The sequence below is a fragment of the Rhinopithecus roxellana genome, chromosome 17 (genome assembly GCF_007565055.1).
Source record: "Rhinopithecus roxellana isolate Shanxi Qingling chromosome 17, ASM756505v1, whole genome shotgun sequence".
Taxonomy (NCBI): domain Eukaryota; kingdom Metazoa; phylum Chordata; class Mammalia; order Primates; family Cercopithecidae; genus Rhinopithecus; species Rhinopithecus roxellana.
In genome coordinates this window covers 19,802,544-19,829,241 of record NC_044565.1, presented here as the reverse complement: position 1 = coordinate 19,829,241, position 26,698 = coordinate 19,802,544, and the positions used below count along the sequence as shown (strand labels likewise).

The window sequence follows — 26,698 nt, the reverse complement described above, 5'->3', positions numbered from 1 at the left end:
AAACCATTTTCCCCTTCAAATGAACGATGCCTAATTAAGCAAAGGCCGCATGCATGACTTAAGACATGAGGATATAAAATTCTTCTGCCGAGTCAGCTAGTGATTCTGCAGGACCCTCTATCCTCGTAAACGTATTTTTTTTGTCATTAGAAAAACCTGGGGCCTGGAAGGGACTTCGGCCATAAGGGTAAGCTTCTCAGGAGACACCAAGAGCCCGAGCCCCACAGCGGGATCAGTGTCTGCCAAGGTCACCAAGCTGGTGTGGGGTAGGGGCAGGGCTCCTCGGGGATGCTCTCGGAAAACCCTGCGTTACTTACACACGCAAGGCGTACAATGAATGCACACCCGCGTCAAGTCACGGCTTACAATTCAGAAGAAATCAAAAGGTCGCCAAAACCTGTCTTCTCCTTAAGGCTGGCTGCAGAGAGGGTGCAGGGAAGGTCACCGGCGAATTTCTACCAGCGGCCCGACATCACGCCTCCCCGATGGATGCAGAGAGCGGTTTCAGGAGCTGCTAGTAACCCTGCAGGGGGTCCCCTAAGCCCATCCCAGGAAAACGAGTTAACTCGGCTCTGCTAGCTCCGAAGCTTCCAGCAATGAATTAAATCCCGAGCTGCAGCGGAAAGCGGTGGGTAAAGGGCCACTGCGGCGGGACCCGACAACCGGCGGTCCGCCCCACCCTCCACCGCGTCCACACCTGCCCGGGCGCCCCTGCCCAGTCCACACGGCCCGGGACCACGACCCTTCGCCCGCGCCCCGGCCGGGCTCGCCTGAGGGTGCCGTGCCCTGGCCTGCCGTGCCCTGCCGTTTCCCTGCCCGGAAACGCTGCGCCTAGCCGGGCCGGGCAGAGACAGGTCGCCGCCGCAGCCCCCAGCCCCCAGCCCCCGCGACGCCGAGGAGGGGGCTGCGCCACGTACCTCGGCCGGCAGGTGCCGCCGCTGCCTCTGTCCGCGGCTGCAGGGGACGCCGCTCTGCGCAGCCCGCCGCCTTCGTCCGCATACTAGTGAGGGGGCGCCGGCCGACAGCCAGCCCGGGACCCAGCGCCCCCACCCGCCCCCGGCGCCGCGCTCGCGCCCATTCAGCCGGGGGCCGCCGCTCCCCCGTGCAGATGCGGAGGAGGGGCGCGTGGGCGGGGTCTGGCGTCACGAGGGTGCGGAAGGCCAATCGGAGAGCACGATGACTCAGCGGAGGCCCCGCCCCCGGGCTCGCGGCCCGTCCGCCCTGCGGTGCAGTGGGCACTGCCGGAGTAGGGCGCCCCCTGCAGGGACGCACCCGGGGCGGGGGCCGGGCTGGGGTGAGTCCTTGGTTCTGGAGAGGAAATGATAAACAGTTTGTAAAAGCATAAATATTCGTGAAAATAAAAAAATTCAGGAAGGAAACAAAGCTTAAGGCAGTGATTGATAGGTTATTTTTTGGACACAACTGAGCGTATACTGTGCGCCTGCAACTTTCCGGTGATTTCGGACCGGAGTCCAGTGAAGCCAGTCAAGTCGGTCGACTTCCTTTCAGAGCGGCAGACCCAGCACCGCGGCCGTGTGCCTGTGATCCCTTTCTGGGTTTGAAAAAGAAGATCCTAGACACCGAGCCAAATATGTTTGCATAAACCGGGAGCCTCGTCGCTCTTTTTTGTAACAGCTTGGCGCAGGGCAGCTGGTTTGGAGATGTCTCTCTTCTTCCCTTGGTGGGGGTGCCGGAAAAAAAAGTGCTGCCTGGGCGATCGAGGTTGGGGCAAAAGCGTTGCGAAGGAAACGGTGGGAGGACTCTACTTTCACACCTCCCAAAAGGGTTTTACCATAAGACTATTTCTGGATTGTTCTAACGTGAGGATAGTGGGAGCATTTTGAAAACATTGGAGGAAAACCTGTCACTGGGCGATTTAAATCCGGTAAGTTGGCCGAGGCTAGCCAGGCAGAGCAGCTGCCGGGGTCAGCGACAGCTGACCCTTGCAGCTGAATACCTTGCCCTCTTAATCTTGGAGATCAGCCCAAGGTCCATGTGTTACAGGAAAGGGGTCCCGATCTAGACCCCAAGAGAGTGTTCTTGGATCTCATGCAAGAAACAATTCAGAGCAAGTCCACAGTGCAAAGTAAAAGCAAGTTTATTAAGAAAGTAAAGTGGTGTCTGGGCACGGTGGCTCACGCGTAATCCCGGCACTTTGGGAGCCTGAGACGACAGATCACCTGATGTCAGGAGTTCCAGACCAGCTGGCCAACATGGCAAAACCCCGTCTCTACTAGAAATACAAAAATTAGCCGGGCGTGGTGGCGCAAGCCTGTTGTCTCAGGTACTCACGAGGCTGAGGCAGGAGAATCGCTTGAACCCGGGAGGCAGAGGTTACAGTGAGCCGAGATCGCCACTGCACTCCAGCAGGGCATTCCTGAAAATAAGAGGAGGGACGTATCCAACTAAGGTACAATGCTTGTAATGCTTGTATATGTGGGGAGATGTCTTCTGCTACAAGGGTTTGTGATAAAGGATTAATTTTCCTAATTACCATATTTTGCAATAATCTATGTTATTATTTTTAAAGCAAAATTAGGAATGCCTTTGTTCTCCAGATATCAGGATATCTGGACACTCTCAAGTCTGGGTCTGTTTAGTAAGCATTATTAATTTGTTCTCTTAACCATAAACATCTAGAGGCCAGGAATGCCTATCTTTCAGGGAATGCAGCCTAGCAAGTCCCAGCCTCATTTTTCTAGTCTTCACTCAAAATGGAGGCCTCTGGTTTAAATGCCTCTGACACATGTGCTTGATGCAACACTCTTTACCTCTCTCTGTCTCCCCTGCCCCTACCCTTCTCTTCCAGATTCCCCTTGTCTGCAAAGCCAGGCCTGATAGCATTATGGCTGCCATGAGAGTCAGCACTATCCCAGCTTCCAAGGATGGGTGTAAGGTGGGGGTGAGGAAGAAAAGGAACTTGAAGCTACCTCCTGCCCTGGCATCACAAGACATCTGTCAAGCCCTTACTACCTCATTCACTCCACTCACATTAGGTTGACCCTCTTGGGCAGCAAGACAAGTAGGCCCCCAAACTTCCACTTCACCAGCCACAGAGACATCCTTAGCTATTATTCTGGATTAAGGCAGAGATCTCCAAACAGCAGACTAAGATCAGCCTTTAGATCTCAAAGCCTTACTGGTATCCCTCCAAGTCAGTGGCTGATCTCAGAGAAGCTTCTGGATAGTGACTAGCAAAGAATCACTCAGGCTACTTACAAATCCAGGACAGCAACACTTTTTTTTTTTTTTTAAGAGACAGAGTCTCACTTTGTCACCCAGGTTGGAGTGCAGTGGCATGATCTCGGCTCACTGCAACCTCCACCTTCTGGGTGCAAGCAGTTCTCCTGCCTCAGCCTCCTGAGTAGCTGGGATTACAGGCAAGGGTCACCACACTCAGCTAATTTTCATATTTTTAGAAGAGATAGGGTTTCACCATGTTGGCCAGGCTGGTCTCGTACTCCTGACCTCAAGTGATCCTCCTGCCTCAGCCTCCCACAGTGCTGGGATTACAGGAGTGAGCCACCGTGCCTGGCCTAATTCTTTACTTATGCTGATTGCTTTGGTCATTCTCATAGCAGGCCTTGTGGTTGCCCCCAACATCCATCCACCCTCCTCCTTTGTGATATAACATACCTTTTAAGTGAGTTTACCACAGTCTATGACAGGGTTCTGATTGGTCTAAGCCAGGGTTCTCAAGATATGGTCCAAAGACCTCTGGCAGTCCCTGAGGACCTTTCAGGGGAACTCTGAAATCAAAACTATCTCATAATAATCTAAGACATCAGTTACCTTCTTGACTGACAGCACAAAAACAAAGGTGGGCCAAACAACTGGTACCTTCAGAAATCAAGGCAGTGGCAGCAAAATTATTAAAATCTGAAAACTTGAGTCATGGCTTTTTTTTTTTTTTAGATGGAATTTCACTCTTATTACCCGGGCTGGAGTGCAATGGCACAATCTCAGCTTACTGCAACCTTCACCTCTTGGGTTCAAGCAATTCTTCTGCCTCATCCTTCCGAGTAGCCGAGATTACAGGGACCTGCCACCACGCCTGGCTAATTTTTGGATTTTTGGTAGAGACAGGGGTTTCACCATGTTGGCCAGGCTGATCTTGAACTCCTGTCCTCAGGTGATCCACCTGCCTCGGCCTCCCAAAGTGGAGTCACGGATTTTTATTATTTAATATGACAAAACGAAAACTACACGTAAAGTACTTTTGCTGCAAACAGATGTAAGATAGTTGTCTATGTAACATGGTTGTCTAAGTGAGATCATTTTCTAACTTAAAAAAGCACATGTACAATTGTTTGAATTGCAAGCTGAACTTGCTGTTTTTCTTTATGGAACACCATTTTTACTTGAGAAAATGTCTGATAAACTATGATTATTCTGACTTGGGTATTTGGTACGTATTTTCTTGAAAATGAACTAAATGAGCCTGTGTCTTCAAGGAAAACAATGGACTATTTGTTGCCAATGATGAAAAAATTCCAACTTTCCAAGAGAAATTTAGAATTTTGGAAAACGTGCATCACCATGAGCTTGACAGCTTCTCAATATTTAAGGCCTTTCTGATGAGCTCAATGGTGACATTAATGAATGTGATTTTTGGATACTGGATAATGTATAACAACTACATTTACCCAGTGAATCATTACCTTCCAAATGGTTAACACATGATGTTACAATGTCATCCATGAGTAAAGATCCATTTAAAGTACAAGGCAGACAATGGATTTTAATTTAACAATAGAAGTTTACAGAGAAGTTTTCAGATTCCACAGTGCAAAAAACATTTAAAAACAACCTCTTGTAGAGTTTTGGTGTAGTATCAAAGACAAATATTCACAATTATCTTAAAAGGCGATTAAAATACTCATAACTTTCCAATTACAAATCAATGTGAGGCCGGGTTTTCTTCATGTGCTACAACCAAAATAATTTGCAACAGATTGAATACAGAAGCAGATATAAAAATCCAGCAGTCTTCTGTTAAGCTAGACTTAAAGAGACTTCCAAAAATGTTTTTTTTTTTTTTTTTTTTTTTTAAAAAAAAAAAACAACAACTTACTATCACATTTGGGATTCAGTAAAAAGAAAAAGAAAAAGAAAGTCATTTTTCTCACTAATCTTTTTGTTTTGGGAAATAGTAGCTTTTTGTTTTTGTTTTTGAGACGGGGTCTTTTTCTGTCGCCCAGGCATGGGTGATATGCAGTGGCATGATCACAACTGACTTGAAGCCTCACAAGACATCTGTTAAGCCCTTACTACCTCATTCACTCCACTCACATTAGGTTGACCCACTTGGGGAGCAAGACAAGCAGACCCCCAAACTTCCTTTTCACCAGCCACAGAGACATCCTTAGCTATTATAGCTATTATTCTGGATTAAGACAGAGATCTCGGAACAGCAGACTAAGATCAGCCTCCACATCTCAAAGCTTTACTGGTATCTCTCCAAGTCAGTGGCTGATCTCAGAGAAGCTTCTGAATAGTGACTAGCAAAGAGTCACTCAGGCTACTTACAAATCCAGGACAGCAACAGCAACACTTTTTTTTTTTTTTTTTTTTTTAGAGATAGAGTCTCACTCTGTTACCCAGGCTGGAGTGCAGTGGCACGATCTCGGCTCACTGCAGCCTCCACCTCCTGGGCTCAAGCAATCCTCCTACCTCAGCCTCCCTCAAGTAGCTGGAACTACAGGTACCCAACACCATGCCAGGCTAATTTCTAATTTTTTGTGGAGACAGTGGTCTCCCTCTGTTGCCCAGGCTGGCCTCAAACTCCTGGGCTCAAGTGTTCCTCCTGCCTGGGCCTCCCAAAGTGCTGGGATCACAGATGTGAGCCACTGCATGCAGCCAAAACCAGTTATTTTTTGGCTGGGTGCAGTGGCTCGCACCTGTGATCCTAGCACTTTGGGAAGCCAAAGTGGGCAGATTACTTGAGGTCAGGAGTTTGAGACCAGCCTGGCCAACATGGTGAAACGCTGTTTCTACTAAAAGTACAAAAAATCAGCTGGGCGTGGTGGCATGTGCCTGTAATCCCAGCTACTCAGGAGACTGAGGCAGAAAAATTGCTTGAATCTGGGAAGCAGAGGTTGCAGTAAGCCAAGATCACGCCACTGCACTCCAGCCTGGGTGACAGAGCAAAACTCTGTCTAAAAAAAAAAGAAAGTTATTTTTATCAATATATATTAACATGCAATGGTTTTATTATTATTATTATTTTATTTATTTATTTTTTACTTGAGACAGTCTTGCTCTGCCACCCAGACTGGAGTGCAATGGTACAATCATGGCTCACTGCAACCTCCACCTCCCAGGTTCAGGTGATTCTCCCGCCTTAGCCTCCAGAAGTAGCTGGGATTACAGGCACATACCACCACGCCCAGCTAATTTTTGTATTTTTAGTACAGATGGGGTTTCACCATGTTGGCCAGGCTGGTCACGAACTCCAGACCTCAGGTGATCCACCCCTCTCGGCCTCCCAAAGTGCTGGGATTATAGGCGTGAGCCACCATGCCCAGCCAGATTTATTATTTTAATGACTTAATAAATATTTTAAATTTTAAATATTTAAATTAAATATTTAAAACTTTCTCAGTATTAATTTCTAATTTGGCAAATATCAAGAGAAAGACTGTGTTAAAAAGATTTTTTGGGATCCTCAGTAATTTCTAGGTGTGTAAATTGATCCTGAGACCAGAGTTTGAGACTTAATGGTCTCAGCCACCCAGAGTAGCCCGTTGCCCCATCCTCCTTGCCACTAGGAATGGTTCATGGGTAGCCATAGGAACCACATTGATCCAATCAGAGGAAGTCTCAGGAATTTATTAGATGCTGGGGGAGAGATGCTTTCATGTTCTGCTAGATAAGAACCAGGCAGTAAGTAGCCTCAGAAGCTGTTGATAAGACAGACATCTTGAACTACAAGAAGAGCTTATTTTAGGAAGAAAGTAATGCTATGTGAAGCAGAAGACCACGGTTAGAAAGAAACCATTTCCTTTATGACATATATGAGTCACTATATCAAACCAGTCCTGAAGTCCATCTTGCCTCTGTACATTTCAGTTGTATGAGATAGGAAGTTCCTTTGTGGTTTCAACTAGCCAACCCCAGGTGCCCCAACTGATTTGCCATGTACCTACTTATGCAACACAAGTTGCAATGATGAAATGAGGCTGGAAGGCAGAGAAGAGTCCAGGAGGAAAGTACCTAACTCAGACAAATGGGATCTTCGTGGCATATGATCATAAATAGCAAGATTATAGCAGATTTTTACTTCTTGTTTTTATTTTTGTTTTTCTGTGTTTCCCGTATTGGACAACATGCATATGTATTGCTTTTACACTGAGGAAAAATTGGAACCTATATTATTACTTTTTCTGATAGTACGATGACTGGCAGTGCAATATTAGAGAACAGGTTGGGGAATGGGATATGGCAATAGAACTCTAAGGCTAGAACTGCTAGCAGGGAAGAAAGAAGATTTGTAAGGGATGCAGATGGGCCCCAAAACCAAACTTACTTTCCTTTACAGCTTTGCCAAGAGCCAACCTCAAAGATTCCAGGGGATGGACAAGAATCCCCAAAGGTTAAGAAATCATTAATTGTGCCTCAGTCTAATTGGCTGGAATATTTGCAGGAAAAAAAATATGGCCAATGTGAAGATCATATGTCAATACTGGAAAAGATTTAGGATATAATATTAAATGAAAAAAATAAAAAAGGCAACACAGATCGTATGCAAACATCTATCATGTGGCCAAAAACTGGAAGATAATTTGGAAAAAAGAAAATAGTTGTGTTAGGGTGGTGGGATCACAAATAATCTTTCTTCCTTTTTAGCAAATCTGTTTTAATGTTGTTATAATGTTGTTTTTTGCAATAAGTAAAAATGTAGGGAGTCATTGGTTCAAATTATTGAGGTCTCAGAGGCCTCTCCAGATGGCCTGTTTCTTTTTGTCTGCCAAATGGCTCTCACCCCATACCAAGACAGAAGCTGTGCCTTCCCTGAGAGCCCAGTGTCTTTGAAACTGTTAGGGGTGATGCTGATGTGACTGTTTTGTAGGTGGCCAGAAGGAAAGGAGGGAAGAAAGATGTTGGTGGCAGCCAAGACCGAGGATGTCTGTGAGGCAGGAGGGGTGAGAGGTCCCTTGCCCTGTGATATAACCTTTTTGTGTTGGAGTTTCGGGCCCAGGTTACTTACTGAAGCATTGTCTTTTTCTGTTGGACTCCCGCCTGGTCCCCCTGAGAGGCTGTCTCTTCCGCAGGCCCTCAGGAGCTGGAGCACAGCTGCAGCCAACAGAACACAGGCTCTGTCTGCTGCCCTGAAGCACAAAATAAGTTGGTCTCTTGAGGTTTTTCTAGGAATGTTTTCCTGTGAGCAATCACAGGAGAAGTGGGAGTAAAAGAAACAAAGGAGGGAAAAAGACGACACAAAAACATCATGGGAAGGCTGGTAGTTGGCAGAAGAGGCTCAGATTGAGGAAAGAATCCCTCGTGGAATGAATTCTTCTGGAAGTGGAGAGACACATATTAACATATCCAGGCACATCTTCAGACCGCCCTTCTGTCTGTCCCTCACCCATATATTGATTCTACAAACATTTGCTGAGAGCCTGTTATATGTGAGGCGTCATGCTAAGTGCATAACATAAATTACTTCATTTTATCTTCACAGTATCCCTTTGAGGTAGGGTCTCATATCCCCATATCTTACCCAAGGAGCCTGAGGCTTTGAGAAACTTAAGGAGATAAAATAACCTGCCCAGGGTCACAAAGTTAGGATTCAAACCCAGGATGTCAGAGTCCAGAGCCTGTTACCAGTAGAAGGTCCTGACGAGTCAGTAGTCATCCAGGTTCCTGGCATTTTGAACAAAGAATTGGACAAAATGCACAAACAAAGCAACAAAAGAATGAAGCAAAGAAAGCACAGATTTATTGAAATGAAAGTATGCTCCATAGAGTGGGAACAGCCCGAGTGAATGGCTCAAGAGGGTTGGTTCCAGAATTTTCTGGGGTTTAAATACCCTCCAGAGGTTTCCCACTGGTTACTTAGTTATACCCTATGAAAATGAAGGAGTGAACCATGACCACTCTGGTTGCAGGAGAGGACCAATCAGAGGTACTTTCCATTTTTCATCTGTGTTGCAGTGCTGAGGGAGTAGCCTCTAATCCTTTTGTTACTTGGATGTGGAGAGGTGGGGTTTTCCATTTGATTCAATTTTAGGAAGTCAATGCAAATCAGTCTTAGGTTCCCTGCCTCCAGACCTTATTCTCCTGCCTCAAGCCTACCTAAATGATAGGGTTTGGCTGTGTCCCCACCCAAATCTCATCTTGAATTGTAGCTCCCATAATTCCTACATGTTGTTGGAGAGACCCAGTGGGAGATAACTGAATCATGGGGGCAGTTTCCCCCATATTGTTCTTGTGGTAGTGAAGAACTCTCATGAGATCTGGTGGTTTTATAAGGGGAAACCCCTTTCACTTGGTTCTCATTCTCTCTTATCTGCTGCCGTGTAAGACGTGCCTTTCACCTTCCAATGTGATTGTAAGGCCTCCCCAGCCACATGGAACTGTGAGTTCATTAAACCTCTTTTTCTTATAAATTACCCAGTCATGGGTATTTCTTTATCAGCAGCATGGAAACAGACAAATACACTAAGACATAGTCCTCACCCTGAAGGAGCAAATGATCTAACAGAAGAGAAAGACACTTCAAACAAGCAAACAAGCAAACAAGCAAACAAACAAACAAACAAAACCAGTAAAACAACAAGATATAAGAGAAAAACTACTAACAAATAGCCAAAGGCAGGGTGCAGTGGCTCACTCCTGCAATCTCAGCACTTTGGGAGGCCGAGATGGGAGGATCGCTTGAGCCCAAGAGTTCGAGACTAGCCTGGGCAATATAGTGAGACCTCATCTCTACAAAAAATACAAAAAATTAGCTGAGTGTGGTGGCTCACATGTGTGGTCCCAGCTACTTGGGAGGCAGAGGCAGGAGGATTGCTTGAGGAGGTTGAGGCTGCAGTGAGCCATGATCAAACCACTGCACTCCAGCCTGGGTGACAGAGTGAGACCCTGTCCTCCCACCCCCCAAAAAAGAGCCCTGGGAGCTTCAGGGGCACAGCAGAATCTGTCTTGGAGCTCAAGGCCACCTTGATTTTGAAGACTGATTTTGAAGGATAAGGTAGGTATATTGATAGGTATATTAGTTTCAGGCTATATTCATTTTCTGTTTCTGTGTAGCACATTACCACAAATTAGATTAAAACAACACATCTTTATTATCTGACAGTTTAAGTCAGGTACAGTGTAACTGGATTCTCCACCCAGGGGCTCACATGACTGAAACTGTTACCAAAATACTAAGGCTTTGGTCGAAGTCCCACTACTCCCAACACAGAAAGCCAATCACTGAGACAACAAGTATTGTCAGTGAAGAACGCTTTAGTCTGTAGCTGCAGCCAAGGAGATGAGAGATCAGTCTCAAATCTATTTCCCTGACCTACTAAAATTAGGGGTTTAGGCTGGGTGCAGTGGCTCATGCCTGTAATCCCAGCACTTTGAGAGGCCGAGGCAGGCAGATCACCTGAGGTCAGGAGTTCAAGACCAGCCTGGTCAATGTGGCGAAACCTTGTCTCTACTAAAAACACAAAAAGTAGCTAGGCATGATGGCATGTGCCTGTAGTCCCAGCTACTTGGGAGGCTGAGGCAGGAGAATTGCTTGAATCCAGGAGGTGGAGGTTGCAGTGAGCCGAGATTGTGCCATTTTGCTCCAGCCTGAGTGACAAGAGCTAAACTCCATCTCAAAATAAATAAATAGATAAAAATAAATAAATAAAATTAGGGATTTAAATAGCAGGGAAGAAATGTAACCATGCGTGTGAAAATAGGAATTAGAAAGGGGTAAGGAAGAGGACTTGGTCAATAGGAAGCAAGTGGTCTTCTGGCAGATAAGGGGTCTGGCATCTCATTGTCCAGATTCAGTGATATGTAAGTTTCTGTTCCTTGATACTATTTGGAAGGCCCGATGGTTTCCAGAGAAAGGAACTCAGATTAAGAGAGGAGACCACCCCTCATATTGTCTTATGCTCAGTTTCTGCCTCCAAAGAAAGAAGAAGTAAAAACTATAAGGCAGAAATGAAATCCATGGACAGAGAGCTTGGCGCCGTGCCCTGGGCCTGGTAGTTAAAGATCAACCCCTGACCTAATTGGTTCTGTTATCTATAGATTCCAGACACTGTATGGAAGAGCATTGTAAAGATCCCTGTCCTGTTCTGTTTTGTTCTGATTACTGGTGCATGCAGCCTCCAGTCACATACCCCCTGCTTGGCTCAATCGATCATGACCCTCTCATGCAGACCCCCTTAGAGTTGTGAGCCCTTAAAAGGGACAGGAATTGCTTACTCAGAGAGCTTGGCTCTTGAGACAGGAGTCTTGCCAATGCTCCTGGCCGAATAAACTCCTTCATTCTTTAATTCGGTGTCTAAGGAGTTTTGTCTGCAGCTCATCCTGCTACGTTTCTTGGTTCCCTGGCCAGGAAGCGAGGTGATTGGTGGATGGTTGAGGCAACTCCTTAGGTGGCTTTAGCCTGCCCTGTGGAATATCCCTGCAGGGGACTCCGACCAGCCGGAGCAACACAGATTCTGAGAGCGCTCCTGGGTAGGCAATTGCCCCAGTGGGACGCCTTGGCAGAGCAGTGTGTGGCAGCCCCCGTGGAGGATCAACACAGTGGCTGAACACCAGGAAGGAAGTGGTACTTGGAGTCCAGACATCTGAAACTTGGTAAGACTAGTCTTGAGAACTTGCCCATTCCATTCAAGTGGCAGCGGGGCCTGATCACCCACAGTGTGCACTTAAAAGCACAAAGTGCCTTTACTGGCACTTTGATTTTGGTTTTGGTTTTGACTTGGTTTGAATTTCTTGACAGGACTGGTCTTGGGAACCTGCCCACTCCATTTGAGTGGAAGCATGGCCTGATCACCCATGGCATGCCTTTATCAGCACTTTGGTTTTGGTTTTGGTTTTGGTTTTGACTTGGTTTAAATTGCTTGATGGGACTGATCTTGGGAACTTGCCTACTCCATTTGGGTGGAACTGTGGCCTGATCACCCACGGTGTGCCTGTACCGGCACTTTGGCTTTTGTTTTTGACTTGACTTGGATTGCTTGATGCTTTGGTTTTGGCTTTGACTTGGCTTGGATTTCTGGATACTCTGATTTTGGTTTTGATTTTGGTTTGGTGTAAACTGCAAAAGTGTGTGTGTGGCCTTTTTACCTGTTCTTTGTTTTGGGGTGTGCGTGCGGTGTGAGCGTGGTGTTTTGTCTCAAAGAAGCATGGGTGAGGCACAAATAAGCCCACCCTATTAGGAACTATGTCGAAAAATTTCAAGAAAGGATTTAAGGGAGACTATGGATTACTATGACACCAGGAAAACTTAAAACTTTGTGTAAATAGACTTGCCAGCATTAGAGGTAGGTTGGCCATCAGAAGGAAGCCTGGACAGGTCCCTTGTTTCAAAGGTATGGCACAAAGTAACCTGTAAAGCCAGGGCACCCAGACCAGTTCCCGTGCACAGATGCTTCATTACAGCTGGCTTTAGATCTCTCCACAGTGCTTTAGAGAACTGCAGCATAAGCGAGGCAGAGAGAGAGAGAGGAAGAGACAGAGGCAAAGGGAAAGTCAAAGAGAGAAAGACAAAGTCAAAGAGAGAAAGAAGGAGAGAAAGAGAGATATATACAAGTAGTTAAGAAAAAAAAAAAAAAAACAGTGTACCCTATTCTTTTAAAAGCCAAGGTAAATTTAAAATCTATAATTGATAATTGAAGGTATTCTCCATAACCCCATAGTGCTCCAATACTACTTTGTTGTCAGTGTAAACAAGGGTGTATCCTGAAAGCACTGAGGCCTTCCTATCAAAAACCCTTAACCCAGTAACCCGCGGATGGCCCAAATGCATTCAATCTGTAGCAGCAACTACTTTGCTAACAGAAAAAAAGTAAAAAAAAAAAAAAAAAAAAACTTTTAGAGGAAACCTCATTGTGAGCACACCTCACTATTTCAGTACAGAACAATCCTAAATCAAAAAAGCAAAAAAGTAGCTTACTAACTCAAAAATCTTAAAATATGGGGCTATTCTGTTAGAAAAAAAAAAAGGGGAAAAAGGTTGGGGGGGACAGAATTTATATAAAAAGAGTATTATATGGTAAATTCTTGTCCTGAAATAAATTAACTGGTTGTTTAAAGAAATAAATATTTGTAATAAGTCAGAAAGTTAAAACATGTCGAAGAATTGTCTGCGAAACTCGTGAAAGAGAAAAATGTTATAAAAAAAGAATTTATGCAAGAAATGTTGTATAATTTAAAAAAAACAGTTTATGTGCAAGGTGTATAAGGAAAGTAAAATATACCTTTGGTAAAAGAATTATAAGGAGGCATAAGAATATAAATTTTTACCTACATTAAAAGGTTAAAAATATGAATATTTTGTTTTAAAGGTTTAATCAAGTTTTAAAATGTTAATTGGAAAGAAGATTCTGTGTGTAAACACTGGCTGAAGTTAAAGAGGTATCATCCAGTTTTTCTGTAAACTTGACATTAAAATAAAATCATAGCAGGTTTTTCTTAAATCACCAACCTGCTCTTTAGCAAAAATTATAAAAGGTTAAAAAGAGTCTATAAAATCTTACCTATGGCCAAACATTAAAAATTGGATAAATATGTCTATATGGTTTTATTAAAATTAAGTTTAACATTAGTAACCCACTAATATAAAGATAAAATTTAGCTTATCTGGTATAAAAATCATACAAAAGGCATTGTGTATAAAATGGTATTTGGCTTTCTTTGGTTTAAAAACTAATAAAAATAGGTGCTAAAGGAAATTTCTCAGTAAAAAGGCACTAAGGACTATAAAGTCCCCTGCCAAGGTCCCCACATTTAAAACAAAAGGTCAGTTTCTTAAAAATTATATACTTGGTTTATCTTCCACTTTCCTTTCCCTCAAAAACGAAAAGTATTTTAGCACGTGTACTACCCCTAGAATTTCTGGTAAACCAGCACCAGCCTGAAGATCACGTTCTCATCAAAGGCTGGAAAGAAGAAAAACTCAAGCCAGCCTGGGAAGGACCCTAACTTGTGCTGCTAACCACCAAGACTGCTGTTCATACAACATAAAAGGATGGACTCATCACACCAGTCAAGAAAGTGCCACCCACTCCAGAGTCGTGGGCCATAGTCCCAGGGGAAAACCCTACCAAACTAAAGCTAAGAAAAATTTAACTCTTTTCTTCTATTCTATTACTCTTCCTTCTTTCCTCATTCTATTGCTAACCATCTAGTTATTAACATAACCAAGTCAATTTTGCCTCAAACTATTGCATTTAATGCTTGCCTTGTTATACCCTGTGGAGACTTGCCAAGTCAAAGATAGCTTTCTACTTCAGAAAAGTACTTCTGTCCCTCCTGGCTCTCCTCAGACTGGACATTAGTAAACTAGGACCATTTAATCCAGGGAGATTTCAATAAAGACCCCAGTACCAACCAGGAGTCTTGCCCCGAATGTAGAGCTTTTATGCCGTAGTTGGTCCAACATTCTGTGGACCACTAAAGAGCAAGGATAGACCACCTCAACCGGTTTTTGTAATTTCCTAAAATCATACATTCATTTTACTAGAGGATCATAGAAGTTAAAGACTTAAAACAAACTTTAGCAATAAAGACAAGATACCAAGATGCAAATGCCTGGTTAAAATGGATCAAATATTCCATCTGCACATTAAACAAAAGCAATTGTTATGCTTGTGCACATGGTAGGCCAGAGGCCCAGATTGTCCCCCTTCCACTAAGGTGGTCCTCCAGTCAGCCAGGTGTAGGCTGCATGGTAGCTCTTTCCCAGGATTCTACAGCCTGGAGTAATAAGTCATGCCAAGCTCTCTCTGCTATGTCCAAAGTCTGGCACCCTGCAGGTCAGCCCCTGAGGGCCATCCAGCTTCCGTCTCCCAACACTAAGTTCATTTCGTGTCTCTCATGACAGGGAAGAAACTTAGCATTCCTTGGAGACCTGAAGGGATGTGATGAGCTTAAGAATTTTCAAGAGCTTATCAGTCGGTCAGCCCTTGTTCATCCCTGAGCAGATGTGTGGTGGTATTGTGGTGGACCTTTACTGGGCACTCTGCTGAATAACTGGAGTGGCACTTGTGCTTTAGTCTGTTTGGCTATGCCTTTCACCCTGGCATTTCATCAACCAGAGGGAGAAAAAATAAGACATTGTAAAGCGAGAGAAGCCCCTTATGGGTCTTTCAACTCGCACATCTAGATGCAGTTGGAGCCCCACAAGGAATACCAGATCAATTTAAAGCTTGAAATCAAATAGCTACAGGATTTAAGTCAATATTTTAGTAGGTGACAGTAAATAAAAATGTAGATTAGATAAACTACATCTATTACAACCAATAGCACCAAGCTTTTCATGAGTTAAAAGAAAAACTTACGTCGGCCCCAGCCCTGGGGCTACCTGACCTGACAAAACCCTCTACACCCTATGTGTCAGAAAAATAAAAATGGCAGTTGGAATTTTAACCCAGACTGTAGGGCCCTGGCCAAGACCAGTGGCCTATCTCTCAAAACAGCTAGATGGGGTTTCCAAAGGCTGGCCCCCATGTCTAAGGGCCCTAGCAGCAACGGCCCTGTTAGCACAAGAAGCAGATAAGCTAACTCTTGGGCAAAACCTAAACATAAAGTCCCCCCATGCTGTGGTGACTTTAATAAATATCAAAGGACATCATTAGCTAACGAATGCTAGGCTAACTAGATACCAAAGCTTGCTCTGTGAAAATCCCTGCATAACCATTGAAGTTTACAACATTCTAAATGCCACCGCCTTGCTCCAGATATCAGAGAGCCCAGTTGAACATAACTATGTAGAGGTATTGGACTCAGTTTATTCTAGCGGGCCTAACCTCTGAGACCATCCTTAAACATCAGTAGACTGGGAGCTGTATGTGGATAGGAGCAGCTTTACCAACCCCTGCAAAGTGACTCTGAAGAAGATGACAAGCCCTACTCCAGTCACACCTGGAAGCTGACTGGTCCACGCATGAATGAAGCATGGGGAAACTCATCACGGGACTCATTTTCCTTAAAATTTGGACTTGTACAATAAGGACTTCCACTGACCTCCCTCAGACTGAGGGCTGTTCCCAGTGTATACATCAAGTCACTGAGGTAGGACAAAAGGTTGCTATGGTCCTATTATTTTACGGTTATTGTAAGTGTACTGGAATTCTAAAAAGAACTTATTTGTATAATGTTATTCTATACAAGGTATGTAGCCCAGGAAATGACCAACCTGATGTGTGTTATGACCCATCTGAGCCTCCCATGACTACAGTTTTTAAAATAAGATTGAGAACTGAAGACTGGTGGGGGCTCATAAATGATATGAGTAAAGTGTTAGCCAAAACAGAAAACAAAAGAGGTGCCCAAACAAGTCACGTCAAAATTTGATGCTGTGCTGTCATTAATAATAATAAGTTAAAAATAGGATGTGGTTCTCTTAATTAGGAAAGAGGCTATATGGCAGAAAATAAGCACATGTATCATGAATTAGGACTGTGTAAAAATAAATGTAGATACTGGTCTTGTGTCATTTAGACTACTTGAATAAAAAAAAATAAAAAAATCCTGTCCACCTTCAGCAAGGGAAAAGTAGCCCTTCCTGTACCAGTGGTCAGTGTAACCCCTTAGAACTAGTAATAACCAACCCCTTAATCCTCGCTAGAAAAAAGGGAAATGTATAACCCTAAAAATTGATGGAGCTGGACTGGATCTTCAAGTAAATATCGTGGTTTGAGAAAAAGTTTATAAGCACTCTCCTGAGTCAGTATTTCAAACCTTCTATGATAAACTAAATATGCCAGTACCAGAAATTCCAGGAAAAACAAGAAATTTGTTTTTGTAATTAGTTGAGCATGTAGCCCAGTCTCTCAGTGTCACTTCATGTTATGTATGTGGAGGAACTGTAATAGGAAATCAATGGTCATAGAAAGCCCAAGAATTAGTACCTACAGAGCGAGTTCCTGTTGAATTCCCAGCCCAAAAGCATCACCCGGATCACTTCTAGGTCCTAAAAGCCTCAATCATTAGACAATACTGTATAGCAAGAGTGGAAAAGAACTTCACCCTTCCTGTAGGAAGACTACATGGTGGAGTTCAAACCACACAGAGAAAAATCCATTCAGTAAATTTCCAAAATTGCAGACCGTTTAGGCCCACCCAGAATCCCACCGGGACTAGACAGCCCCCACTGGGCTATACTGGATATGTGGACATAGAGCCTACGCTAAGCTGCCTGACCAGTGGACAGGTAGTGTGTTATTGGCACTATTAAACCATCTTTCTTCCTACTGCTAGTAAGAACAGGCAAACTCCTAGGCTTCCCTGTCTATGCTTCCTGTGAAAAGCGAAGCATAGCCATAGATAATTAAAAAGATGATAAATGGCCACCTGAAAAAATTATACAATACTATGGGCCTGCCACTTGGGCATAAGATGGCTTGTAGGGATACCGGACCCCCATTTACATGCTCAACTGAATCATAGAGTTGCAAGCTGTCTTGGAGATCATCACTAATAAAACCAGTAAAACCTTGACTGTCCTGGCCCGGCAAGAAACTCAGATGAGAAATACTATCTATCAAAATAGATTGACTCTCAACTACTTGCTTGCAGCTGAAAGAGAAGTCTGTAGAAATTTAACCTTACCAATTGCTGCCTGCACATACATGATCGGGGCAAGTAGTCGAAGATATAGTTAAAGACATGACGAAACTGGCACATATGCCTGTACAAGTGTGGCATGGATTTGACCCTAAGGCCATGTTTAAAAATAGTTCCCAGCGCTAAGAGGATTTAAAACTCTTATAATAAAAATTATAGTAGTAAGAGGAACCTGCTTACTGATCCCTTATTTACTACCTGTACTCATTCAAATAGTAAAAGGTTTCATTGCTACTCTAGTTTACCAGAATGCTTCAGCACAAGTGTACTACGTAAATCACTATCTATCTGTCATGCAGAAAGACATAGGTTGTGAAAATGAAGGTGTGAACTCCCACTAATAAAATGAGTGAGAGTCTCAAAGGGGGGGAATGAGGGAGGAGACCACCCCTCATATTGTCTTATGCCTAATTTCTGCCTCCAAAGAAAGAAGAAGTAAAAACTAAAAGGCAGAAATGAAATCCACAGGCAGACAGCCTGGCGCCATGCCCTTTCCTTTCTTTTTCAAAGGAAAAAAAATCAGTCAAGGTGGTGGTCAGGGCCAGTTTCTATCTGGGCTCAGGGTCCTCATCCAAGCTCATTGCTTTGTGGCAGAATTTTTTTCTTTACAGTTATAATAGGATTGAGGTTCTCATTTTCTTGCTAGCTGTTGGCCAGAGACCCCCCCCTCAGCTCCTAAGGTAGCCCCATAGGAAGTTCTTTGCCATGTGGTCCCATGGGAAGTTCATGGTGTGGACAGTTGCTTTCTTCCAGGGCAACTAGAGCACAGCTCTATAAATTTCTCTTCTGCTACCACTCAGACAAAACTCTCTGCTTTTAAAAGGCTCATGTGATTAGGGCAGGCCTGCCTAGATCATCTCCTTATTTTAAGGTCAACTGATTTGGAACCTTAATTGCATCTGCAAAAGCTCTTCACAGAAACACTTAGATTCATGTTTGAATGACTGAAAGTGTGCATACCCCGAGAGCCAGGAATATTGGGAGCTATCTTAGAATTCTGCCTACCATAATATGATTTAGCAAATGGAGAAGATGAGGAAGGGTTGTCTAGGAAGAAGAAATAGAATGTGCAAAGGATTCTGGGGAACTATTGGAAAATGATGCTAGAAAAGTGAGGGCCATGTCTCTAGCAACACAGCAAACCAGATTCTGGAGAAATCTTCCAACTCAAAACCCCTAAGATACTGGGAAAACTATTAAGACATGTTTTGTAGCAAGGCTGGGCTGGCAGGAATGGGAGGGAACTCCTCTGAGGTCGAACAATGAGAAAGTGTTAATCCTGAGAGGTGAGCAGGAGCCAGCACTTGCCCTGGAGCCACCTGCTAATCCTGGCCAAGCAGCAGGCTGGAGATAGGAGACAAAATCTAGACTGGAGCAGAGGGTGAAATCAGATTGGAAATCCTTATGCACACCAGAGCCCTCAAAGGGTGGAAATTTCAGCAAGGGTGGTTGGACTTTTCTCCCCATAGGAAACAAAGGAATTGAACAAAGATAGTCAATTTGCCTTAAGATACCTCATTTTTGCTCAGAGTGGAACCAAAACAAAGACAAAAGTTTCCCCTAAGAATTCCTAACCAAAAGCCCACATTCATGCATTTTGGACAGGAATTCATACCACCTTTGTGAGTAAAAAGCTTCAAGCCAAACATTATTTTAAAGTTGTCCTAGGTTGGTAACTCCCTCAGACACTTGTAAAAAGCAAATCACCTCTAGCGGCATGCTCTCTAGCTCCTCCAGAATTCCAAAGAATTTAAATTTGCAATTTAAGACATCACAGTACAGGTAAGGAAATTTCATTTTACATGAGAGTTGGCAAAAATAATAAAATGAAGATTCAGAGAATGAATTAGAAGATTCAAAACATAAAATAAGTTTGTTCAATATATCTCTAGAAAAAAAGAAGGCATTGAAAGTATGAGTAGGAAGAAACTACCAACAATAATTCGGTAGACCAGTTAAACAACAAAAGAGAGAGAGAGAAACATACAATTAGTGAACTGAAAGATGGATACAAAGAATTTACCCAAAATGCAACACTGACAGAAAAAAGGTTACAGGAAATGCAAATGAGATTAAGGGATGTGGAGGATAGAATAAGCCAAAAGTCTAGCACATGCCTACTCAGATTTCCAGAAATAAAAAATAGAGAAAATGGTTCAGAGGCAATAACAGAAGAAATAACGATGGAAGTTTTTCCAGAATCAAAAACACACAATCTTCAGATTTAAGAACCGCCCAAAATCAATAAGCAGGAAAGTTAACAGGAATATTAGAAACATCAGAGTGAAACTGCTGATCACTAGAGACAAAAAGGAGGTCTTAAAAGAAGCCACAGAGAAAAGACAAATTATCTACGGAGAAATAGAAATTATGCTTAAAATTGCCAGAAGACAGGGAGTGTCTGCAAAGTTCTAGGAGAAGATAACTGTCAACCTTGAATTGTAGAAATAAGGAAATCTTTCAAGATCAAAATAAAGGGGTGTGAGGCAATAGTAAGTGGGACAATAGGTAGTAGGGACTATGGCAGTTGGAGAGCTCCATCTAAAGGGGACAGTCCCTGCTCAACTTCTGCCAATTGCTGGCTTATAGGAGTGAAACACCCTGTGTCGCTAGATCTTTAGAATTTTCAAGAAAGGTCAGAAATCTGGATTTTTAAAAGTTGAATTATCTCAGTTTTTAAATATTAACAACAAGTTTAAAAATGTTTTTAATTGCGGGGCAGACAAATTCTGTGTGGGTGAAACAAAACTTCTACATGGAGGGCCTGAAGGTCTGATGAAGGTGGTGATGTCGAAATGGTAACATGGTAGACTATGCAAGATTAACTGGAGAGGTCGATCCCAGGCCTCTGCTGCCTCTTCAAACACTAGCTTGTCTGGCCAGTTTTTGTTTTAGTGTTTTCTTAAACTCAGGGATGCACTTATATTCTCAACTGGGCTCTCAGGTTCTTAGAGACAGAAACTTCATTTTCTCTGAACATTCCATGGAAAAGGGCATAGTGCCTGGGTTTTAGTGGGTAGGGCAAACAACCTTAGTTCCTCCTCCTCCCTCTAGTCTCATTCTCAGAGAACTGGAGATGTTGTTTCTTCCCTTCACCCCTTCAGGAGATCTACACCCTAGGGATTTAGGTTTCCCCTTACTGACGTGTAGTGGGATAGAGCAGTATTAGAGGGGTAGGGCTTCCTGGAGAGGCCAGGACCTGTGCCCAGTTCCCCTAAGGTGCATGATAGAAATGTCCATGAATGCCCAGATACTGACCACTAAATGCCACAGCTGTGCAGGAAGTTGGAAGTCTTATGGTCCAGACTGTGGCTGGGCTTTGCATGGTGGTGGCATCTCTGTGGACCCCGGGGCAGCTGATGTCCAGTGCCAGACTAATGGTAAATAGGAAGAAAAGTACCAACCACAGGCGAAGGAGCAGGCCCCTGACCCATTTTTCTGACTCCATATAAAAAACAGAGGCTAAAATCAGCCATCTGGTCAACTAGGTAGAACCAGATTTAGAACAAGAGCACTGTTACTGCCAATCCCACAGGATTGTTTCTAAACAATCATAATGCCAATCACATTGTGAAATGTTTGTGGATTGCAGAAGCTCCACCAAGAATGGAGGCTGAAGCAGACAGGAGAAGGGAGATAGTGGAAATGGGAGAACTAATCAAGCCTTCAATCATCAGGGACACATCATCTCTGCTTATCCCAGAGAGCGTCAGCCTTTGTGGCCATTTTTCTAGGGTCAACAAGAAAAAAATCATACCTTTTCATTTTCTTATACACCTAGAACAATAAATGTATTCACAAAAATATAAGACGCATACCAGAAATTTACAAAACCATAAATGTATATAGCTCAATAAATTTTCTCTAAATGAGCATACCATGTAGCCACCTAGGCCAAGAAACAGAACATTGCCTGCCTTCCTGAGCCTGCCTCATGGCTCTTTCCGGTCACTACCCTCTCACTATTTTCCTGCTGTGGCAGCCACTCCTCTGACTTCCGTTCCACAGGTTAGGTTAGCCTGATTTTGAACTTTGTGTAAAAGAAATCCTACAGTGTGGACTCTCTCTGTCTGCTTCCTTTCACTCAAAATGGCGCCTGTAAGATTCATCGATGTTGCCGCAGGTAGCTTAAACATGTTTATTTTCATTGCTGCATAGCATAAATAGATCACAGTATTTTTTCAATCCCCTTAGTGGATATTTGAGTTGTTTCAAGTTGGAGGCTATAGCAGATAATGCTGCTATGAATGTTCTTGCTCAAATCTTTTGGTAGCCTTGTGGGGTTTTTTTGTTTTGTTTTTTTGTTTGTTTGTTTTTGAGACGGAGTTTCACTCTTGTTGCCCTGGCTGAAGTGCAATGGCGCTATCTCGGCTCACCGCAACCTCCACCTCCTGGGTTCAAGCAATTCTCCTGCCTCAGCCTCCCGAGTAGCTGGGATTACAGGCATGTGCCACCATACCTGGCTAATTTTGTATTTTTAATAGAGACAGGGTTTCTCTATGTTGGTCAGGCTAGTCTCACTGACCTCAGGTCATCCGCCCACCTTGGCCTCCCAGCCTTGTGCTTTTTTTTAACCTTTAAGACAAAAAAAAAAAAAAAAATCTAAAAAGAGTAGTGGAACAACTAGGAGTTCTGTGATCATCTCACCACATTACTCGCGATCATAACATTGTACTGAGATGGTCTGAAAGTGCATTATCACGGATCCTGGTATTTTCCTTGTACTTGGTACAGCTGCATGTAGGCACTTAGAAACCCGGAATGTCAGAGCTGGAAGAAGTCTTACATATCATCCTACCCAGAATTTCCCAAATTTCATCTTTACAAACGTCCTCTTTGTGATTTTTGTCATATCCTCATACCACTCATACTATTACATTTTTCTTTAAATTGTCTTTTTTTCATTTAAATATCTGCTTTAGACTTATCCTAAGCAATAACAACTGTGAACTCATAGCTTTGATATGCAAGGTATATTCTTTTTATTACACATTAAAATTAACATACAACTATTACAATAAATGTGTCAGCCTACTACCCGTGTGAGATAGTTTCCATTATCTCCTCCTTCTGATCCATTTCCTGTCCTGCTCTGTCTCAGAAGCTGGCCTCTACAGGCTAACCTCAACTGATTCTCTTGTCTTATGGCTTCGGGGTGTATTCAGCCAAGAGGCACTGGACAGTAGTCAGAGATTGGGATATTTATCACCCTGATCTCCACCCTACCCTGCCCCAGTTGGCAGTGACTGTGTTCTCTAACAAAGGCCATGGGTCTCATCAGGCAACCCCTCTCTCATGGCTGTAGAGAGAGTTTCAACCCTTTGCCCTTTCAGGTACAGGAGTGACAGTGCTTCCAGCTGTTGCAAGTCTCCCGAGTTTCCCCATCTCTTCTTGGTTCCCTTAACCATGCCCACCCCTTTATAAATAGTCCCTTCATTAAGCCCTCCTCACTTACCCCTTTCATGAGGCCATCTGTCTCATGCTAGGGGGATGCAATATCAAACCCCACCAGTGGTAGGCACACATTTTTCACACCTATATGGGTGCCAGCTGAGACCCAAGAGGGAATTCCTTATCCAACATCCCCCAGCCTGTGAGTGACAGAGCTAGGAATGGTATCCCTGGTTCGATGTGTTTCTGACCATACATACTACTTCTCAAGGGAGAAACTGGTCAGTTCTGTTAACAATGCCCAAGTGTTCATATTGTAATGTCCTCTTATGAATCTCTCACTCTTGTACTTTCTTCCCCATCCTCATCCATGTTCTACTGGGCCCCAGATGCAAATGGGATCGTGGCCAGCTCACCTCTTTCCTTCCCCTTCCCCAGGACTCCCAGATGTCATGCATCAGCCCTATGAGAGCCTTGCCTCTTCTTCAACACACCTGTGTTTCACCACTGTCCTTTGATCAGGAGTCCTGTCTGGCAAAGGTGCAAAGTCCCCTACATCTCTTCTTCTCAAAACCTGCAGCCCAACTTTCCCTCTCTTTCCAGAAATAGTAATTTCCTCCCTGTCCTCCCATAACTCTGCTTAGCACTGGCTTGAATGGTGACAAGTAGTGTATGTGTTTCCCTGATTAAACAGTGACTGCTTCTATGATCACACTGAATTCCTCTTTGTATCATCAGCATCCCCCAGCTAGCCTGACTCAAGTAGGCCCTTTACAGGGCCATGTTGAGCAAGCTGCATTCATTAGGCCATTAAGAACATTAAAGCACAAAAGATGTTCTAATGGGTGACAGATGAATGCTCATCCTGTTTTTGTTTTTTGTTTTTTTTTTTAGACAATGTCTTGCTCTGTCCCTCAGGCTGGAATGCAGTGGTGTGATCTCAGCTCACTGCAACTTCCGCCTTCCAGGTTCAAGTGATTCTCGTGCCTCAGCCTCCCGAATTAGCTGGGACCACAGGTGTGTGCCACCATGCCCAGCTAATTGTGTGTGTGTGTGTGTGTGTGTGTGTGTGTGTTTTGAGATGAGAGTCTTGTTTTGTCGCCCAGACCAGAGTGCAGTGGCACGATCTCCACTCACTGCAATCTTTGCCTCCCTGGTTCAAGCGATTCTCCTACCTCAGCCTCCTGAGTAGCTGGGATTACAGGCAGTTGCCACCACACCTGGCTAATTTTTGTATTTTTAGTGGAGACAGGATTTCACCATGTTGGCCGGGCTGGTCTCGAACTCCTGACCTCAGGTGATCCATCCACCTTGGCCTCCCAAAGTGCTAGGATTACAGGCATGAGCCACTGCACCCAGCCTCACCCCAGTAATTTTTTAACAATGATTTATTTTAACATTATATGCTAGAGACATGATCTGAGTTGGGGATGGGACGGGGGTGGCCTTCCTCAGTCTCTTGTTCTTCCCAGAGAGGCCTGAGGGAAAGGGGTGAGGAGTGGTCACCCAGTCTCATTCTGGGTCCTGGGTTTTCCAGCTGAGGCCCTTAGATGGGCAGCATTGGATCTGTGCATCTCCGGTTATGGTGTACAAACTGTTAAGTGCGTGTGCACTGTGTGTGGGGGTGAGCAGTGAAAGCTCAGAGGTCTCTGAATTCCGAAAGGAGTCCAGCTTCAGAGAGCACTTTAGCCTTCCTCCTGAAGATAAAGGAAGTCTTGTTGGTCTCCACTCCTGGGGTTGGGGCCAGAGTTCCCACAACTTATAAATTGTTCCTCCCCCTGGCGTTTTCCTCTGTGCGTGGATCTCCCCTACCCTACAGCCCTTGAACAAGGGTGGCTTTGGCCTCAAGTGGCAGCCCAGCTGGGCTCTAATGTTTGAATGTAGAGTTATGGCTGTTTCTTTATCTCTTTCATAGTTCCTGTGAACATCTGTCCAGGGCCCGAGCTCGGAAGGCAGAGTCCTTCGTGGAGCATGTCCAGCTCCTACCCCAAGAGCAGCCTCCATGTTTACCCACTGACTGGGCTCACACACATGCAGGCAGCTCCTGGGACTCTGAGCTAGCGTGGTCACATGTCGAGGGGACAGAGTTCCCCAGGGGGCACCAGCCCTTACCCTGCAATCTTGCCTCTGATAGGGAAACCTTGAGTTCATAGTGACTGTGGGGCTGGCTCTCCAGGACAAGCCCCTCCAGTGGAGCCAGGAACCAGGATGGAAGGTTGGGTTTGGGGGTGGACTGATGGCCTGGAGCTCACTGCCTCCTATTTTCTTTTCCTCTTTTTCCGTCTCACCCAGAGCTGAGGGAAGAGGCCTTGACAACAAGTGAGATTTGGGGCACCTGACTGTGACTTCAACCCAGCACGTGGGGTTGGCCCAAAGCAGATTCCCAGTTTGTCCTCTCAGGTCCTCTGGACACCCTTCCGCACCACACATAACCCTAGACCTTCACAGCTCCCACACCACCATCCACACCTAGGAAAGGACATCGGACTGGAGGTCAGGAGCCTGGGATTCAAGTCCCAGCTCTGCCAACAGCTACCAGCATATTCTTGGGCAAGTCACTGAACCTCTCTGAGTCCTGATTCCCTTAGCTGTAAGAGGCTGATAATCATAAGACCCTCTGCATAGCTTTAAGCATCAAGATAATGCCTGTGAAAGTCTTCACTGTACTCTAATGTGTGATTAATATATATTATTTATCCTGGAATCTCCTATATCCTTAGGTTCCTGTTAAATAAACCATGATGTGAGTGGCTAGTAATGAAGTTTTTGCTGCCTTTTTAAACAGTTATTTGTGCTTGTAAACAAAACTTTCAATGCCTTTATTCAGATATAAGAGTACGGAATTCATTCCAAGTTTAGACCGGGTGCAGCAGCTCACATCTGTAATCCCAGCACTCTATGAGACTGAGATGGAAAGATTGCTTGAGTTCAGGAGTTTAAGACCAACCTGAGCAACATAGGAAGACACTGTCTCTACAAACAAACAAGCAAACAGACAAAAACACCAATAAATTGCCTGGACATGGTGGCACATGCCTGTAGTCCCAGCTGCTCAGGAAGTTGAGGCATAGGGATCACTTGAGCCCAGAAGGTTGAGGCTGCATTGAGCTGTGATCACACCATTGTACTCCAACCCAGGTGACAGAGCAAGCCCCTGTCTCAAAAAGAAAAATGAAAAAGCAAAAAAGAAAAAATTTCAAGTTTACAGGCAGGCTGGGGAGGAGGAGCAACTTACCATTCAGTGGTGCTGCTTCCTTCGCTGGGCACTTTGCTGGCGTTGCCCTCTGTCTTCCTAAGGCGATGGACCTTGTTGCTATGTAAGGGAAGTCCCTGCGCAGAAGGCTGAGAGGAACAGAATTTTCAAGGACAAAACATTTGCCAAGAAGCCCAACTTCACAAATTTCCTCTATTTATCAACCCCTTGGTACACAGTTGCTGCTTTGATGAGGCTGATTTCAGCTGAAATACCACAGCAGCGGGAAAAGGAAATAATTTTTTCCTTGCATTCCAGTGTGAGGCT

The 26,698-nt window shown here is 44.3% G+C and overlaps 1 protein-coding gene and 1 long non-coding RNA gene across 6 annotated transcripts in view; one reads left to right on the top strand and one right to left on the bottom strand.

The window, feature by feature from the left end:
• Positions 1 to 26,435, bottom strand: part of ST3GAL5 (ST3 beta-galactoside alpha-2,3-sialyltransferase 5) — an 80,438-nt gene extending 54,003 nt beyond the window's left edge. Inside the window, exon 1 of one of the 5 annotated variants that reach the window (XM_030921210.1) lies at positions 26,414 to 26,435. Coding sequence is in view for 2 of the 5 variants with exons in the window: in XM_010381992.2 (XP_010380294.1) it covers positions 918 to 999 (82 nt within the window). In the remaining 3 variants the exon portion in view is untranslated. Of the gene's footprint in view, positions 1 to 917; positions 1,142 to 26,413 lie in introns of those variants that run through there. The other 4 variants (XM_010381992.2, XM_010381995.1, XM_030921208.1 and 1 more) reach the window with 4 other exon arrangements.
• On the top strand, positions 1,291 to 6,646 carry LOC104677061. The gene is made up of 3 exons (XR_750000.2): positions 1,291 to 1,885; positions 3,257 to 3,288; positions 6,098 to 6,646. It is a non-coding gene; the product is annotated as an uncharacterized LOC104677061 (long non-coding RNA).
• Positions 26,436 to 26,698: the final 263 nt, after the last annotated feature.